Source organism: Piliocolobus tephrosceles, chromosome 1 (genome assembly GCF_002776525.5).
Source record: "Piliocolobus tephrosceles isolate RC106 chromosome 1, ASM277652v3, whole genome shotgun sequence".
In the NCBI taxonomy this organism is placed as follows: domain Eukaryota; kingdom Metazoa; phylum Chordata; class Mammalia; order Primates; family Cercopithecidae; genus Piliocolobus; species Piliocolobus tephrosceles.
In genome coordinates this window covers 14,231,371-14,249,791 of record NC_045434.1, presented here as the reverse complement: position 1 = coordinate 14,249,791, position 18,421 = coordinate 14,231,371, and the positions used below count along the sequence as shown (strand labels likewise).

Here is an 18,421-nt window from a genome sequence, read left to right as displayed (position 1 = left end):
TCCAGAACATGAATTATTTTTCATGACAGTGAGCCAGGTGGAAATTGGAAATTCTACTTGTGTGATGTTCTTCCCTTAGGAAGGGAAACCTCTAAGTATAGTGGAGCTAGGTTGGCATGAGTGGCCAGAAAGAATATTTGTATTTTATTTTGGTCATACTCAATGGACCAGCATCACGTTGTAGCCACCATAATCACAAACATAAAGGAAGCCATCATTCACGGTCACTGCCCCTGGGGGAACAGTCTTCTGCAAACAGGGGCTTGGGAAAACCCCATAGAAAATGTAGCTGGAATACTGTATGAAAAATACGTGGCAAAAAGAAATATCAGCCTTCAGTTAGATGAGGGTTGCAGCTATATAAAGCCAAAATGGAATCAATTCAGTTGAATCAGTTTCGTGATAAATTTAGTGATGTGAATGTTTTACCTGGCCCCGGTTTGTTCAGAAGCAACATAGGACTCTGTGTGCAGAGAAAGGTGGCCAAACTGCACCAGCCTCTACAAAACGGTAAGTGTGTTTCTCCTCTCTCAATATCCTGGGCTCTCATGCCTTTCTCTAAGGAGTTTTCTTGTTCCTGCTATGGACATCCCATAGTTGAGTCATGAACAAAGACAGATTTCCTTCTAGATTGATAGGAAGAATAGACAGTAAAATTAAATTTAAAATCTTACCCAATCCCCTTTGACTCTTGTTTTTAATTTTCCTCCTTTTTCTCTGCATTTTAATATTAAGTGGCACTAGAACAGAGCTATTCCCCCCAACCTAGTGCATTTGCTTTGTTCTAGAGATGTCTTTTCTTTTGCTCTCATGGCAGTTCATTTGGGACTGAGTCTATTTCTAGATCACTAGGGGGCTGACTCCCTTCCTGGCTGGCAGGCCATCCCCAGCTGTGGCAGTGCTGCACCACGTCCATGAGCCTGGACAGGGACTTCCACGGAGCAGTGCCTCCTCTCTCGTCCATCTCCTTGCCTGGCTCGTCGGGCCCAACCCAGCAATGATCTTCACTCCCCGACAGTCAAGGAAACAGGCAGCTGTCGACCAAGCCTTCTCAGTGGCCTCTCTCCACACCCGAGCCCCCCACGGCCTCCTCTACTTCCTTCTTCTGCATGTGGAAGACTGGCTTTAATTCTCTTAAAGATTTTTTGAACTATCTCTGATCCTTCCCGCTAGACTCTAGAATGGCATCGAAAGACTTTCTTCTACAGATGTTTCCTCATCTCATTCCCACGTTAGACTCTGAACTTTTGAATCTGCTTATTCTTCCTGTGCTAGACAGTCTCTTAGAGAAGTGGGACTTCCACATGGTGGAATAAGTACCCACAAAATGGCCTCAGGGAGAAAATAGGTCGGGAGTTAATACTATTCGTATCATAGCCAAAAGGTATTAGATATGCCCAAGGAGTGACTGCCCCTGCCTGATCACAAAGGTAATTCCAATTGAGGGCAACATTTTTTAAAAGTATGTTTCAATGTGTTCTCTTAGAGCAAGCTTGTCCAACCCCTGTCCCACAGGCCACATGTGGTCCAGGCTGGCTTTGAATGAGGCCCAACACGAATTTGTAAACTTTCTGAAAACATTATGAGATTTTTTGTGTGTGATTTCTTTTAGTAGCTCATTACCTATCGTTAGTGCTGGTGTAGTTTATATGTGGCCTTAGACAATTCTTCTTCTAATGTGACCCAGAAAAGCCAAAAGATTAGACACCCTGTCTTAGAGTATCCATCCTCCTCCATTACCATCCTTCTCCCACAACACCCCCCACCCCAATAAAAAGGTGTAGTGAACCCCTTCTCCTACTCAGCAAGTAACAGAATCCCTCAGTCAATCACCATAGAATTAGGCCTTCGGGTCAGATAACACCAATATTACCTTCTGTATGGAACCGTAAGTTCTAAGCTTAACATGAACAGAAGGAAGAATCTGTGACATCAGATCACTGTGCAACATTTGTTTCAGTGGACTAAAGCAATAGGTTGAAGGGCTTTAATAGAAAGATGTTTATTAAGAATAATAATTTAAAAACCCTGCCCCTTCCTATATTTGCTTAAAAAAAGAAAAAAAAAAACTTGCTATAGGAAATAAATGATCTGTCTGAACCCAGGAAAATAATAACAATGCCTCTCTTTCCTTGTTTTAGGGAATGCTGTCGATTTTTTGGAGACAATGGCTTGACTTTGAAGGTGTTTTTTACCAAGGCAGCACCCTTTGGTGTTCTTTGGACACTCACAAACTACCTGTACTTACATGCAATAAAGAAAATAAACACTACGGATGTCTCCGTGTTGTTCTGCTGCAACAAAGCTTTTGTGTTCTTGCTCTCATGGATCGTTCTCAGGGACAGATTCATGGGAGTGAGGGTAAGTTCCTTATTATCTGTCTTCCTCCCTCACTCAGTCATGTCAACCAAAACCTGCCCATCGGCTTGCTTAGCTCCATGTGCTGGACCATGAGCATAAGCTGCTGACCACTTTCCTTCTGATTTGCAGCAGAAAATGAGCCCAGCAGAGGGCCCGGTTCTTGGTGTGCCTTGCCAACCTTCTTGCTTGCAAACCATACTAGACAAGCATTCATTAAAGCACCTTTCATTTCAAGCATTTCAACAAGCATTCCCTAAAGTGTGTGCCAGTCGGGGACCCAGCCTGGGAATGGCGATATGCTCCGCTCTCTGCGTGCTCACCCAGTCTCTCATGGGCGGCTTTCCCGGCTGCAGTGCGTGGCATGACCGTGCCCTGCAGCCTGGAGCTTTCTGCTAACACTGCCACTCTCGGGTGAGGATGTGCGTGAAACCCGAAGGATCCTTCCGCATCCATGCATGCATGCAGTCTCGACCCTTTGCCTGGGCCGTGTGTACACAGCCAGAGTGGGCCAGACACACTCATGCTAAATCCCAACTGTGAAGGGCCAGCTTCATTTCCTTCTAACCAATGACCAAGGGGGAGTGAAATTATATCCCTTGAATTACCGCTCATTTTACAACCGAGACTCAGTCAATTACATTAGAAGCTAGTCAAAGTTATCTCGTCGGATTTCATAACAGCTGTATGAAATAGGACACGTGCACTATCAAATATCAGCTGAAATATAGAGAGTTTCCCCCAATAGAAGAAACAGGAGACGTTTCGCACAGGGCGGAACACTAGTGACTTCTGACTGGCTCCCTCTTGTGGCCAGGAGCTGCCACTGACCCGTCATCCCCTTGCTGCAAACCAGCGCCGAGAGCATTTGGCCAGGCCGCTAGTTCTTTTGCAGTTAGTGTACAGCTTTCCCCTTCAGCCACAAAGCTAAGAGCCAGTTTGAGGGGCAGTCCCACGAAAGCAAGCCCTGCTGGCCACCAGTGCAGGGCTCTCTACTTCCGGCCTTCCCTCACTGTCCTGGGAACAATGACATCACCCTAATGGTGCATGCACACCCACCTAAGTTACCCAAACAGCAGTGGGGACATGAGTCAACTTCTGAGTTATATTTTTAGCTTGCAGTAGGGGGAAAATTTGTTTTGAGGCTTAATGTTAATTTTGGAAGAAAAACTCACTCTCTGTGCCACCAGAAAAGCTTTCAGCAAATAAATGATCTGATGCATCTCTGCAAGAAATGCAGTTACTTCTCACAGTGAGCCACCCAGCAGCCTGCCTGCCTCAATGCTGAAGACTTGAATGTCCTGGGTCCCCCCGCCACCCACCCATGTCCTTCCTGACTTTATTTTGATGTAAAGAGCCAGGAGAATTTATGGAAATTTTTGGCATGACTCAGATGTCCCTAGAAAATTCCAAATGAGACCCTGTTCCTAGAAGAGAAGCTTCAAGGTTAATTCTACATCTAGCAGAAGAAACCCATTTTTTTTTTTTTTTGAGATTAAGAGAAGGAGGTGTGAAAAACTTGAAAAGTACTCCTAAATTCATAGAAAGCAATATAATGCTTCCAGATCTATATTGCTATACACGGATAAGACCCCTCCAACCCCCCACCCAACAATCATCCTCGGAATATGGCACATTCTGGCCATGCTGGCCACTTGATTGGTTTGGTCTGTTGCTGATCACTGTGTATGGAGCAAAGTTTTGTGTTGAAGGCCTTTGGTACTAGACTGACACTGAATGAAGCTCCCAGGAGCCAGTGTCAGTAATGGCATTGATGGCATTTTGTAACTTGCAAAGCACTGTGCAGTTGTGAGTCTCTCTAATAATCATTATTCCTCTCAGAAGTGCATGACCAGTCATCTAAGAGCTTCCTGCCACAGGTTGTGTTGGGGGCTCCCTTTTCTCTTCTTCAGGAGTTCAGAGAGCTAGCAAAATCCATCATGAGACGCTGCCACATGCCAAAGGGACTGAAAGATTCTCCTTGATAAACAGATGGAGATTTAGTTCCAAGATAATATCTAGCTGGTGCATGGGACCGCTCAGGCTTCACTCAGACCTGGGTTGGCTAGCACTGTCCATTAGGTAATTTCCAAAGACCGAAAAGAATTAACGTGGTTCTCCATCCTGGAGGGCTGAGCATATGAGCTTGAGAGGCAAGCAGACATAAAAACCATGTTGAAGACACAGCCTTATGTTTGTGGAATTGGCTGCTAAGGAGACTTGTGTAATTAAGGCAATTACTCAAACCACAAGGGCCATGGTTCCTGGAAAACATCAATAAGTCTAGGTCATGTGCGCAGATCCAGAAGGAAGCAAACGTGTCTTATCATGCTGGGGAGATTACTGGCCATGTACGGTATGAGAGAGTGAGAAGCCATGGGAGTGTCTGTTTGGAAGGAGCCAAGCTGGCTCCTTGTGGCGCCATCTGACTCTCTGCTTAGGTGTGCTTTCTATATGTTCCCTGGTTCTCCAGGTCAGGGTTCTAGCTCAGCGATGGAGATGTCCTAGGCTAGAGTCAATGACAAGGTCACAGATCTTGGCTCCACTCATAAGCTGTTTGGACCTTGAGCAAACTAGTAAATGTCCCTGACCCTCTGTTAAATGGAGAGAATATTACTACTCATCTTAGAAAGCAGTTGTGAGAATAAGATGATGCATGCTTCGCACGTAAAACTCAATAAGTGGTATCTGTTCTCAATGGCATTCTTATTATTCCTTCTCAATTAGAGGGGGTTGATGGATCAGCCCAATTCTCTTGTTGGTGGATGAACATTTAGAGAGGCAGTTTAATGTAGCAAAAGCAAGAGTAGGATGAGAGCAGGTAGAACCCTGGGTGTACACTGCGCATCAGCTGTGGCTAGGCTGAGTGAGACCACCCACAGCCTCTATGTCAAGGAAAATGGGAGGTGAGATTCTCCAATTGTTCAGGGCTGTTCGGGACCACCCATCACAGTGAGGGTCTTTAAACCAGGAAGGCAAGGGAAGGAGCCAGAAGGTGAGCTGAGAGGTCACCCACGGGGTCCTCAAACCCTAGCGGCACATTCCTGGGGATCATGGACCTTTTTCCAAGATCAGTTCCCATCTCAGATTCCAGCTGATGTTTCCAATAATCAAAATGTGTACAGTGTTTCAAAAGGAGCCATCCATTCCCGAACAGGATCTGGTATCTGGTTCTGACTCCCTTCTGTGTGGGGGACTGCCCTCTGCAACCTGAGCCCAGCATGGGGAAAGACATAGCGGACAGGCAATGGTGAAGCTCACAGCCCAGGTGACTTTTTACTCTCAGACGTAGAAGGAGTGGACTAGAGGATCCCCCAGTTCCCTCCAAACTCCAGTATTCCTTGAGTCAATGAGAGCAGGCCAGGAGCTGAGAGGGAAAGAGTTGGGGGAAGGATGATTAAAAATCAATCCATTTTTCCCTTTTGTAAAATCACCTGAAGCTGTGCAAATCTAAAAAGCTTCCAAATGGGGTTATGTTTGGCAGAGAACATGCAGTCCACCATGTTTTGTTGTTTGCTGTTTTTTAGGTTTTTTGCTTGTTTGTTTGCTTGCTTGCTTGTTTGTTTTGCAGAGACAGGATCTCACTCTGTCACCCAGGCTGGATTGCAGTGGTGCTATCATAGCTCACTGCAACCTCAGCCTTCTGGGCTCAAGTCATCCTTTCGCCTCAACCTCCTGAGTAGCTGGTAGTACAGGGGCATGCCACTGCGCCCAGCTAATTTTTTGTATATTTTGTAGAGACAGAATCTCACCATGTTGCCCAGGCTGGTCTCGAACTCATGGGCCCAAGCAATCTGCCTGCCTCAGCCTCCCAAAGCACTGAGATTACAGGTGTGAACCACTGCTCCAGGCCTTGCCACCTTTTAGCAAGACTAAGCAGGAGGATCCCTAGTCTGAACAGTGATTAGACCTCACCTAGGGCACCACCAACCCTCCTCTCTCCTCTTTAAGGCTCAAGGGTTTCCCTTGCCTTCCCATTCAGCCCCACAGGGAGCAGGGAGCAGAACTGTCATGGAGATGAGTGGTGTGTCCGTGACTCATGCCTGGGCGCGTGGGACTCAGACCTGGAGCTCTGGCAGCCGGGCAGGTTATGACAGTGGGTCACCACGCTGGGTGAGGACATGAAGACACTAAATAGCCACCCCTGGCCTGTGTTCCTTCCTTACCTCCACCTAAGTGTTCCCTAGACAAAGCAGACAAAGCAGAGGTGGTGGTTCTTACCCATCTCAGTCTTGGGCCACCGTGACCCATCAGGCTTTGTTTTAGGATTGTTCCGTGGGGAGCACTGAGGGCCGGGGGGACAGGAAAGTGTAAGGAAAGAGAGGCATGGGGAGGTCAGGGAAGCTCTGATGTCATGATTCCAAACCCACCCTCAGCACCTATCCAGGGGCCCCGGTAGGGAGAAGACGTACGTGGAGCACATGGAACCACAGGGCGGACTTGACTGGCCTTCCTAGAGAGTTTGTTTTAGTGCAGGAAATGGGCAAGAAAATATTTTCACATGAAAACCGAGAAACTCAGATGTGTCAGGGTGTCAAATGTAACATATGCACATACTTTTAAAAAGACAGAACTGGAAACTTAACAGGAATTCCAGACATCAGGAAGGAATCTTGAGCTCTGCTCCCAAAGGCACAGGGCACGTTCCAACCCTGCTGCGCTCCACAGGGTATTGAGAGTGAGGTAGGAGCCCCAGTTCACATCCCAGCACATGGGGCCGGTCGTTGCAGGGCTGCTGATGTCTGGAGAGTGGAAGGTCCACAGCCAGGGCTGTCAACACTGTGCCTTGTGGGTGGGACCCCCAGGAGAAGGCTGGAGGAGGAGATCAGAGTCCCCTGCCCGTCTGTCAGAATGAACCGATGGAGTGCCACCAGCTCCTCTGATGTTTGTCCCCTCAACAGACCAAAAGGTCAACGGCCAACCATGCTCTCATTTCCTACCCCCTTGTCCCTTCCCCCAGCTTAGCCGCACAGTGCAGCCCAGGCAGAAGCTTTTAGCTGTTTATTATTTCATCAATAGAGAAGAGAGGAAGAGGTTGGAAATCTGCCCTGCAAGTCTTCAGAAAAAATCACCCCTCACTGTCCTTCATTTCTTCCAACTTCAGCCGTAAGCCTGGAAAGGCTCAATAAAAAGTAGCTCCAGGCCAGGTGCAGTGGCTCACGTCTGTAATCCCAGCACTTTGGAAAGCCAAGGTGTGTGGATAACCTGAGGTCAGGAGTCCGAGACCAGCCTGGTCAACATGGTGAAACCCCATCTCTACTAAAAATATAAAATTTAGCCAGGAGTGGTGGCAGGCGCCTGTAGTCCCAGCTACTCTGGAGGCTGAGGCAGGAAAATCACTTGAACCCTGGAGGCAGAGGTTGCAGTGAGCCGAGATAGTGCCATTGCACTCCAGCCTGGGCGACAGAGCAAGAATCTGTCTCAAAACAAAACAAAACAAAACAAACAAACAAAGGGTATCTCCAGAGGGGAGATGCACCAAGCTTCTGGAATTGGGCCATTTTCATCTCTCCATTCCTTTCTCCTGTCTTTTCACTGGGAGTCCTCTGATGCCTCCCCGGGCTGGCATGTTGCTGGCAGCACCCTTGCATTACATGTGTTCTCTGGAGCAGAAACCAACCCTTTCCCCACCGGCTTTCTCACTTTTCCCTTTTTTATTTTTCTGTGGGGAAAAATTCCCTTATGGTATCGCTATCTCTGTTTCTTTCTCTTAATGAACACTTTTACACAGTACATGTAGCATTTGAATATGAAATGTAGGCATATATCTGATGCAAAACGGTGTGGCGGGCTGCAAGTGAATTCCCATACCAGAAAGAACACGCAGACAGATTGGGCCAGGGAGTTCTCTCGTACACGATAACCACCTGCTCTCTCAATGCCTCTGCGTTAAGGGTGGATACAGCATTATATAGAAATATAGCGTATGAGGTATACGCTAAGAGAAGTACGTAACTCAGACATACTGCGTGAGATTAAGCCACATTATGTTTCACTAACCTAAACATCTTATGTTTTAACTACTAAGGCTACCTCAATTTGAATCTAACAGTAAGTTGGCAATACTTCCTATGTGAATCATGCGTTCCTGTATATATATGTAATTATCAACTTTGCAGTCAGGCAGACCTGAAATCTGACTCTGCTCTTCCACATACCAGCTGTGTGGGCTTGGCAAACTTTGTGAGCCTAGTTTTCATGTCTACAAAATGAGGTGAATGACAATATCCACTGTGGTATAAAATGAGAACATACATAGAAACATATATGCTATGATCACTCAGTTAACCTTAGCTATTTGATATTGTTTTAGACAGCTGAAGTTGATTTTGAATGATTCATAAGAGGGATAAAATTCTCAGTAAATCCAGAAGTGGAAACTTCTCCTGCACACATTTGTTCTACTGACTGCAACCCCCTCTCCACCTCCCACCTGGTGACATTTCTGCAACTTTATGGCTACCTCAGATCAGTCCTTGTATTGATTCTCTGTGCTGGTGCATTTTCCCCTTTGAGGAATATTGTCCCAGATGGTTTATCTCCTATTTACTCTGGCAATTTCACTTTGCGCAAGAGTAACGTGTACACCTCCATGAGGCCTCTGTCCCATCTGAGAAGTCAGTATCAGGACAGCAACAGGATTGAGGGGAGCCTTGGTGGGTAGGGTGGAGGAGCCTACGGCCACAGAGGAAAGGAACTGCACCTCCAAGGTTAGGACATTGTTTGTAGCCTTGATTGGCAGGTGACATTCTGTCAGGCCCCACTGCTGGGGTAGAAAATGGGGACAAGATCTTCCGTCCTCATAGTGGCTTCCCTGTTGAGATAGGAAATACATAAAAGCAAGGTCACAGGAGGTACTTTCAGAAGGCTGGGAAAGAACTCAGGTCATCTCTGGGGGCTACCCAGGGATTATCTGCCAGGCCTTGTTATGACCATTTAATAAGCTGCCACTGCAACCATGACCACCTCCTTCCCAGGTCCCTAAGAATCGCAGTGACTGGCCACCACCATGCCACCCATTCCTTGCTGCCAGCAGTTTCCGTTCTTTGGCCAAGCCAAGCTTTGCTAAGTGCCCTAAGCAGCAACAAAAATTTAGACAAGAGTCAACCTTTGCCTGTTGCTCCCCAAGGAGGAACAAAAAGGAGTCACCACTTTCCCCTCACGTGGCCGAACCCCATGCGCGTTTCCGGCTCTTTGGCGCTTGCGTAGCCCCTCCGACTCCGTCTGGACTTCCCTGACCAGCATTTTCTTCCGTCCGTCCAGATTGTGGCTGCCATCCTCGCCATCGCTGGCATTGTGATGATGACCTACGCTGATGGCTTCCACAGCCACTCCGTCATCGGCATCGCACTGGTGGTGGCCTCAGCATCCATGTCTGCCCTCTACAAGGTATGCACGGGGAGCAAACTCTCTCAGCTGGCTGGGCTCTCCTCAGCCAGCACAGCCGGCTTTAGATGGCCGTTCCTTTACTTTTCAAGAGCTTCTGATGATACCTGTGCTTCAGGACAGGCAGCTCTAGATAGCCGGAGTCAACTGTGCAACAGGCAGACAGAGACTTCAGTCAAGGGCAAGGGGGAGGTGTGCCACTGCTCTTGGCTTTGGCTCTCTGGGCCTTTCTATCTGTAGCCACATCGTTGCAGCATCTGAGATAAAATGAGTGGTGCCCATCCGCACAGGCACAATCAGATTCCTGACGTCATTGATGGCAGCCGACAAGCTCAGTGCTTGCTCAGATCATTTGCCACCCTATGGGGTGGGAAGACTTGAATATCTGGTGCAGCTTTGTCATGTAAATCTTTGCCCACACAGTTTTTGCAGCCGCCACTGCTCGCTATGAATCCATATACATTTCCATTACTGCCTTGAAGGCTAAATAAATAAAAGTACAACAGCTGTAATATGGGAATAATGAAGTATTTTGATGAAATGTTGGGAACCATGGGAAAGCACTTGCCAACTTCAGGTCTAGAGGAAACAAATTTTTATTCCCGCACTCAGGTCCCTTTCTCTGTTCACCTCCTACTTTATCAAGTCTCCTGGCTGCTCTCCCTGCTCCCTTCCCTTCTCCTCCTCTCTCCTTCTCCTAAGATCCATAGCAGAGAATGCAAATATTTTCAGGACTTCAAGTTGGAGAACTGGCCTAGAAGATTCAACGAGAAATGAGATTTTAGTTTTGACACTTATCAGCCCTTTGTGGATCCAGACAATAGGACCGATACAATTTAAGTACTGTGGAGAGTCATAAGAAAAGACATTCTTTCCCCCAGCTCTGTGAGTACCATGTGTTCCAGTTTTGGGCAAGTGAAATAACTCAGCCTTATCCTTCATCACCTCCCTGCCCTCACCTCCCACAGAGGAAGACACACATGTCATTTTCTTTCTCTGAACACCTCTCACTGAGGAGATGTGATAATCGAGCACCACTCTGAGACTCTAGCAACCATCCAAATGCAGAAGATATTAGAAGGCTACATACATTCTGCTAGACTCAAATCGCTGTGGCCTAATGAGGAGCAAAAAACAGGGAGAAACACAATCCACAATGAACACAATATTCTGATTCAGATTCCCATCTCCAACTCCTCTACCACCTGCAACTTGTCCATGGGGCCTCCTAGGTGAGAGGCTGAAAGCCATTTACTTCCCCGTCCATACTTCCTGCACGTTTTTTAGGAAATACATGAATGAGTTGGGAAATGGCTGAACAAAGAGAAAGCAGGAAAAGTAAGAGAGACAACGATGCGGAGACTCAAATTAGACCACAGCTCACTCGGCACAGGAGCTGCCCTGGGGCCACCTGCATCTCTCAGTTCAGCTCCTGGCCACTCCCATCACATTCGCCCTCTCCTCCTGGCCTTCCAAACCCCTGAAATGATGTGCAAAAAAGAACAGGTGCAAGAAAATAAAAGTTGGGTGCATTCCACTAAAACCCATGCCATTTCTGGAATGGACATGGTGGGATGGAGCAGATGTGAGCAAAATCCCTCCACCCTTGACTTACAGAAAATGTCTGCAGCCAGAGCACTCTTTCTTGGGAGCAGTGGTGTTCAACCTGCTTATACAGGGTCAAGGATCCCTTCTAGGGGTCTCTGAGGGGATGTGTAATCATGGCAGATGTTTTTGAGTGATATAGTGTCAGGAACACAACACAGACAAATCAAACCTAGTATGAAAACCCATGACTCCCAAAGATGCTTTCTGTATAACCAAAGAGCAACTCTTCTCTGCCATGTCACTGGGATTTGAATATGTGTGCAAATGAACATAGGTCAAACCCCATGGAATTCGCCTGGAATCTGATTTCCATCCTGCAGTGCAACCCCAGCGTTGTGGAGTGAACTCTGCTTCACTTACATTATGTTGGGGTCTGAGGTGAGCCTTCACCCCGTCCTCCTCTGCTTTCTCCTACAGGTTTTGTTCAAGCTCCTCCTGGGCAGTGCTAAGTTTGGAGAAGCCGCCTTATTTTTGTCCATCTTGGGTGTGTTTAACATCCTCTTCATCACCTGCATTCCTATTATCCTCTACTTTACCAAAGTGGAATACTGGAGCTCTTTTGATGACATTCCATGGGGAAATCTTTGTGGATTTTCAGTTCTCTTATTGAGTAAGTGGTGACCAGCTGTCCAGAATTCCCAGAAAGCAATCACCAGCAGAGGACCCTTAGGAAACATGTTCCCTGAAGGCAGAAAACGGTGCTCATTGCTATTCTTTAGTTCTCACCAGTTTTTAAGATATTTCTGTTTCACAAAGTAGTCTTTGAAATGATGACATTGGATTTGAATTCCAGAACCAGTATCAATGTAGTAGTCACAGTGGTCACTGCTGCTCTGAATAATGAACTAATAGCCCAGTGTGTTGCATGTTACCTACTAAGCATAGTACAGCAAGGAGCTGGTAAATTAACACCTGCAGAGCTCTTAAAACATTGCCTGATAAGGGCCAGGCGCAGTGGCTCATGCCAGTAATCCCAGCACTTTGGGAGGCCGAGGCGGGCAGATCACAACATCAGGAGATCGAGACCATCCTGGCTAACACGGTGAAACCCCGTCTCTACTAAAAATACAAAAAATTAGCTGGGTGTGGTGGCGGGTGCCTGTAGTCCCAGCTACTCGGGAGGCTGAGGCAGGAGAATGGCGTGAACCTGGGAGGCAGAGCTTGCAGTTAGCCGAGATCACGCCACTGCACTCCAGCCTGGGGGACACAGCAAGACTTCATCTCAAAAAAAAAAAAAAAAAATTGCCTGGTAAGTGTCAGTGTTCAATAAATACTATAGAATACCATAGATTATCATTATTATTAATGTCATCATCATCATTGTCTCCATTACTTGATATAAGTCTAGAACTAGGCAAGAATGCAACCAAGGAGGTGACTTATCCAGTTTCCATCTAAAAACACAGCCAGGCACAATGGCTCATGCCTATAATCCCAGCACTTTGGGAGGCCAAGGCGGGAGGATCACTTGAGCCCAGGAGTTCAAGACCAGCCTGGGAAACTTGATGAGACCTCATCTCCAATAAACATTTAAAAATTAGCCAGGTGCAGTGGTGTGCACCTGTAGTGCCAGCTACTCAAGAGGCTGAAGGGGGAGGACCACTTGAGCAGAGGGGTTGAGGCTGCAGTGAGCTGTGATTGCACCACAGTGCGCTGCACTCCAGCCTGGGTGATAGTGCAAGACTGTGCCTCAAAAAATAAATAAATAAATAAATAAATAAATAAATAAATAAATAAATAAATAAATAAATTCCCAGAGCTCCTGTTCATTGCCAGCAGCAGAGAAAAGCGAAACTGGTAAGATGGTCCCAGTCACCTTTGCAGTGGTTACCATTTCCAAACTTATTTCCCTTCTTCAAAACTCAGGGAACAGAGGGGCTGAGTACTCAGAATGTCTGCTCCTGGTCCCAAGTCCTGGAACCCCCAGAGGAACTCTGAGTTCAGTGAATCAGAGCAAAAGGTCATTGTAACTCCTATGACTCCAGCCCCATCAGTGAAACCTGGGTCAGATAGGCCAGCAGGGAGGTAAAGTACAGAGCAGTCGTGAATAACACTCGTTATTTACATTCTTTATTTCAGCATTCAATATTGTATTAAATTTTGGAATTGCTGTTACATATCCCACTCTGATGTCTCTTGGAATCGTCCTCAGCGTACCTGTGAATGCAGGTAACTGTATGCGACTTTCTATATCTGCACATAAGCACACACACTCAGTCACCTACTTACACACACATACACACATTCATACATACACACTCACACATGCACACACATACACACACACTCATACACACACGTACTCTCACATACATACTTACATATATTCTTGCTGTGCCTCCTATAGAATGCGTGTTTAACCGTCTGCCAAAAAAAAAAAAAAGCATTTAGGTGCAATGTTAATAGTAGTTATATATGCAATATTTTCTCCATAATGGGCTGATTTTCACATACCACTTCAAGATACAGTAAGTCTAAAGTCATCTCGATCTAACTGGTATGGGGAGCAGAAATGAATCTCATCAGCATTATTAAAAAATGTAGGCAATTATGTAGCAGAAAAAAATGTAACTTTTGCAGGTAACTTTCTGGAGGAGAAAATTTGCTCAAGGCATGAGGTAGAAACATGCTGACAAGCTGAGGAAGCATGAACGTGATTTTCCCTGACCTCCAGGAAGACAGGGAGGGAACGTCCTTTGCCCAGGAACTCGGGACTGCCCTTTTTTTTCCGCTGGGGACTCGTTGCCAAGGCACACAGTTGACAGCTCTTTCAGAAGCTTGTCTTCACCTGCCCCTCACCACCTTCCTTTTCCTGGCTCGCACGGATAGGAATTTTGGATTTTCTTCCCAGAACCTCCTGGCCTCACACCTGACCTCCCTAGGCATCCCTCTCTCAGTGAGAAAAGGGCTGTGAATCTGTCCTCCCCAGAACACTCACTCCTTTGTCCCTGGCACAGCTTCCTCCAAAGCCACCTCCCAAATCCTGCCACTTCCAGGCCATTAAAAGATCACCGCCACCCCCACCCCAAGGGAATGGCAAACCCTTATCCTGTTCAATGCGGTGGTGAATATGCCTTCAGACACCCCAATTTCCCAAGCCTTTCCCCATGTTTCCCACCGCTCCCATTCCATAGGCCCTGGACCTCTCTGCCCCACCATGGCCCAGACTCCTCTGGAAGGACTGCCTCACAGCAGCGGCAGTGTAACAAGCCTGGGGGAGGCATCAGGAGACAGGGCTCAGGCCCAGCACCACCACAGCCCACCTGGAGATCTGTGGTCCCAACTCATCTGCTCTCTGAGCCTTAGCTTGCCTCCCCTGCAAATGAGAAATCATACCTACCGTTGCTACTTTGGCTGATGTGACAACCAGAGGAAATAATCAATGAGACAGCATTTCAAAATGCAGAAAGCACCTGAGCTTCTAGACAGCTGGTAAAAAAGGAAAACGGTCCAGACACTGCAGGCTTCTGAAAAATCTCTTGTCACCATTCTCCCCCTACATTCTTTGCATCTTTAGTTTGTAGTCACACCGTGTTCCCGTCTCCAGAAGGCATGTTCCAGTTGTCTTGTATAGAAACTTACTCTGAGTGTACAATATGGCCAGGTGTTTGAGAGATTAATTAAAATAATTTTTCATTACTTACCTGCAGCATAAAAGGTTTAATGATGAGTCCAAAAAAGAAATCCCAGGCCACTCTTGATTGGAAGAGAGAAGCCGGGGAACCTGCTGCGTATCTCACTTGTCAAAGCAGAGTCATTGCCCGGCTTTTGGGTTCCCCCTGACATCTGCTCACGGGACTGGCTGGTTGGTTCTCCTTATCTGCTGAATTAACAGAATGTTTAGCCAATATTAAAAACGGAAATACAGACCAGGCACGGGAGCTCACGCCTGTAATCCTAGCACTTTGGGAGGCCAAGGTGGGATGATCGCTTGAGCCCAGGAGTTCTACACCAGCCTGAGCAACATGACAAAACCCCATCTCTACAAAATAATAATAATAATAATAATAATAATAACAAAAATTAGCCAGGCGTGGTGGCACCTATAGTCCCAGCTACTCAGGAGGCTGGATGGGAGGATCACTAGAGCCTGGGAGGTGGAGGTTGCAGTGAGTCCTGATCGCACCACTGCACTCCAGCTTGCATGACAGAGTGAGATACTGTCTCAAAAAAAAAAAAAAAAAAAAAAAATACAGTTGACCTTTGACCAATGTAGAGAGATTGGGGGCACCAATGCCTGAATAGTTGAAAATCCACATACAACTGTCAGTTCCCCAAAAACTTAACTACTAATGGGGTACTGTTGACCAGAAGCCTGATTGATGAAAAACAGTTGATTCACATATATTGTGTGTATTATTTGTATGATATATTGTACTCTTACAATAAAGCTGAAGAAAAGAAAATGTTATTAAGAAAATCGTAAGAAAGAGAAAATCTATTTGCTACCCATTAAGTGGAAGTGGGCCATCATAAAGGTCTTCATCTTCACGGTCATCTTCACACTGAGTAGGCTGAGGAGGAGAAGGAAGAGGAGGGGTTGGTCTTTCTGTCTTGGTGTGGCAGAGGTGAAAGAAAATCTACGTGTAAGTGGATCTGTACAGTTCAAACCCATGTTGTTCAAGGGTCAAATATGTGTGTGCGTGTGTGTGTGTGTGTGTGTGTGTGTAATATCTATCTATGTATCTATCTATCTATCTATCTATCTCTCATCTCCTCAATTGCCCTTCATTCACTTTTTTTAATCACATAAATCAATGTTTGAACTACCAAGTCAGTTTTGGGAGGTGACATACAAATGCAAGGCCTCATACCGGAGAGGTTTTATAAAGTTAAGGGTGATTTACGAGAGGTAACCCCAGCCCACCTGGAACAAAATCATACTGAGGAGAATCCTATGGTCCAGGCAAGACCACAACACTGCCAGGCAGAGGAGGATGCCCCCAGGCCCTGCCCGCTCTCCGGGGACATGCCCCCAGCCCTGCAGCTAGGTAACCTCCATGCTCTGTCTCCCACAGTGATTGATCACTACACCAGTCAGATCGTCTTCAATGGGGTCCGGGTCATCGCCATCATCATCATCGGCCTGGGTTTTCTCCTCCTGCTCCTGCCAGAGGAGTGGGATGTGTGGTTGATCAAGCTGCTAACCCGCCTCAAAGTGAGGAAGAAGGAGGAGCCTGCAGAGGGCGCTGCCGACCTGAGCTCAGGACCTCAGAGCAAGAACAGAAGAGCCCGCCCTTCCTTCGCCCGCTAATACCACTCCTCTAGAACTCGGTGGTAATGACTGGGAGGTCTATTCCTGCCGGGAGGAACCTCAGTTGGGTAAGGTGTACATACCTGTACAGTTTTGGTCATCTGCGGTAAGTTCTATGGTATTTATTGGCATGTCCAATTTGCTTGCACTTTTCCACATCAGACCTTCCACTAAAGGGTACCAATTCAATACAAAAGAGAAAAGAAGAACCTCTCAGTGCTTTTCCAGCGAATGTAAAGTGGGTTTAAAAGATCCCTGCATAGATCGTTTTGGATGGCTGACATTCTTGACAAGTCAGGGCAAGTGTTTAGAATCTTAGCAACTGAACATGACATTGTACACTGTGATTATTTTTCAGCTATGGTAGGTCATATTTTGTTTTATACCAGAGCTGTACTCTTAATTTTAAGGAGTTTCAATGAACCAAAAGATAACTGTCAATTTATTTGGATGGATGGATGGATGGAGGGATGGAAGAAGGGAGGGAAGGATGTCTGGGATGTGAAGAGGCAAGGCAGAAATGGATGATGAACATCAAAAACTATCAGAGGACAGGTCTGTGCCAGGTACCAGGAAGGACAAGATAAGTCCAAGCCCCGGCTGGCCTGCTCTCATGTGTCTGTGTAAGATTGTGCAAGAGAAATCACAGTGCCTTCTCCAGAATTTTCGTCTTTACCTATGTGAAGCGAGGTGACGTGATACGTCACTGGCGCCGTCTTACAATTTAGATGTAAAAATCTTTAGAAACAAATAAAACTCTCTATATATGTGTATGTCTGTGTACAAAAATGACAGAGCTGATGGCCAGTGTATACGGAGTGTGGCCCAGGGTGTACAATACCCATATAAGGTACCTTGTGCAGGAGGGGAATTGCTGGCTGCTTTTACTTCCTGACCAAGACTGAAAAATTATTCACTGAAATCTGTAAACCTTTTTATGAAACTTTTAAGCACCAGGCTGTTTACTTACACAATTTAGGTCTGCCAGAAAATTCTATCTGTGATAGATCTGTAAGGAGGGTCAGGGGTTAGAGTTTACTATTTTTGAAGTTTACATTGTTACATATGAAATGGAAACATTATTTTGAAACGTTGTCATAACCCAATGGTGCATTCTGTAACCATGGAGTCCTTTGTTTCCTGGGGGAAAGGGGCATTCATGACCTGAAGTTTTTAGCAAATTATTATTCTCAGTTTCCATTACCTGTTTGGCCAAACAGATTAATAAAATATTTGAAAAAGAAGCATTCAGTGCTGTCTTGGTGGCCATTCTTTCCCACTGCACCAGTCCTGAAGCAGTCCTCCCCACATTCTGGCTTTTTCTCAACTGCACCTGCCCCTAAGAACCTTCAAGGTGGGTAAGCCAGCCCATCTGCCTCAAGGGAAGGAGACTGTAGTGTCGATAGAATTGACTTTTGCGCAAGTGAAATGCAGAAGCATCCCCAAAGCCTCACAGAAGCTCTAAGTCCTGGGGCAGCCTCTCCCTCCCCTCCTTCTCCCTGTTCCTCTCCCTCTCCCTCAAGGTACCTGCCCTCTGCTCAGCCCTGCCCGTGGCTTCCTTCTCACTTTTTCTTCTGAATGGGATCCACAGCTCAGTTTACACTGGTTTCTAAGTGCCGCCCAGAGCAGCAGCCCCAGTCCATAAATCTACCCAGTCTTCCAGCTCAGCCCCCACAGCCGCCTGCCTGCCTCGGGCATCCTAACCTAATGCTGGCTTTTTGGATAATTTGATTGATCCACTTCAGTAACATTATGCAGCTGTTCCAAGCAGCTGCTATGCCAGGGGCTATGAGAGCCAGTGGGTCTCATTCTAGG

The 18,421-nt window shown here is 46.5% G+C and overlaps 1 protein-coding gene across 2 annotated transcripts in view; it reads left to right on the top strand.

Annotated features, from left to right (window-relative positions):
* The window catches only part of SLC35F3 (solute carrier family 35 member F3), a 393,360-nt gene extending 375,503 nt beyond the window's left edge, over positions 1–17,857 (top strand). Inside the window, exons 3-7 of one of the 2 annotated variants that reach the window (XM_023216281.1) lie at positions 2,142–2,361; positions 9,622–9,747; positions 11,770–11,962; positions 13,432–13,521; positions 16,371–17,857. In XM_023216281.1, the coding sequence (XP_023072049.1) occupies positions 2,142–2,361; positions 9,622–9,747; positions 11,770–11,962; positions 13,432–13,521; positions 16,371–16,606 (865 nt within the window). In that variant the 3' untranslated portion in view covers positions 16,607–17,857. The remainder of the gene's footprint in view (positions 1–2,141; positions 2,362–9,621; positions 9,748–11,769; positions 11,963–13,431; positions 13,522–16,370) is intronic. The other variant, XM_023216280.2, reaches the window with a different exon arrangement.
* The last annotated feature ends 564 nt before the right edge of the window (positions 17,858–18,421 follow it).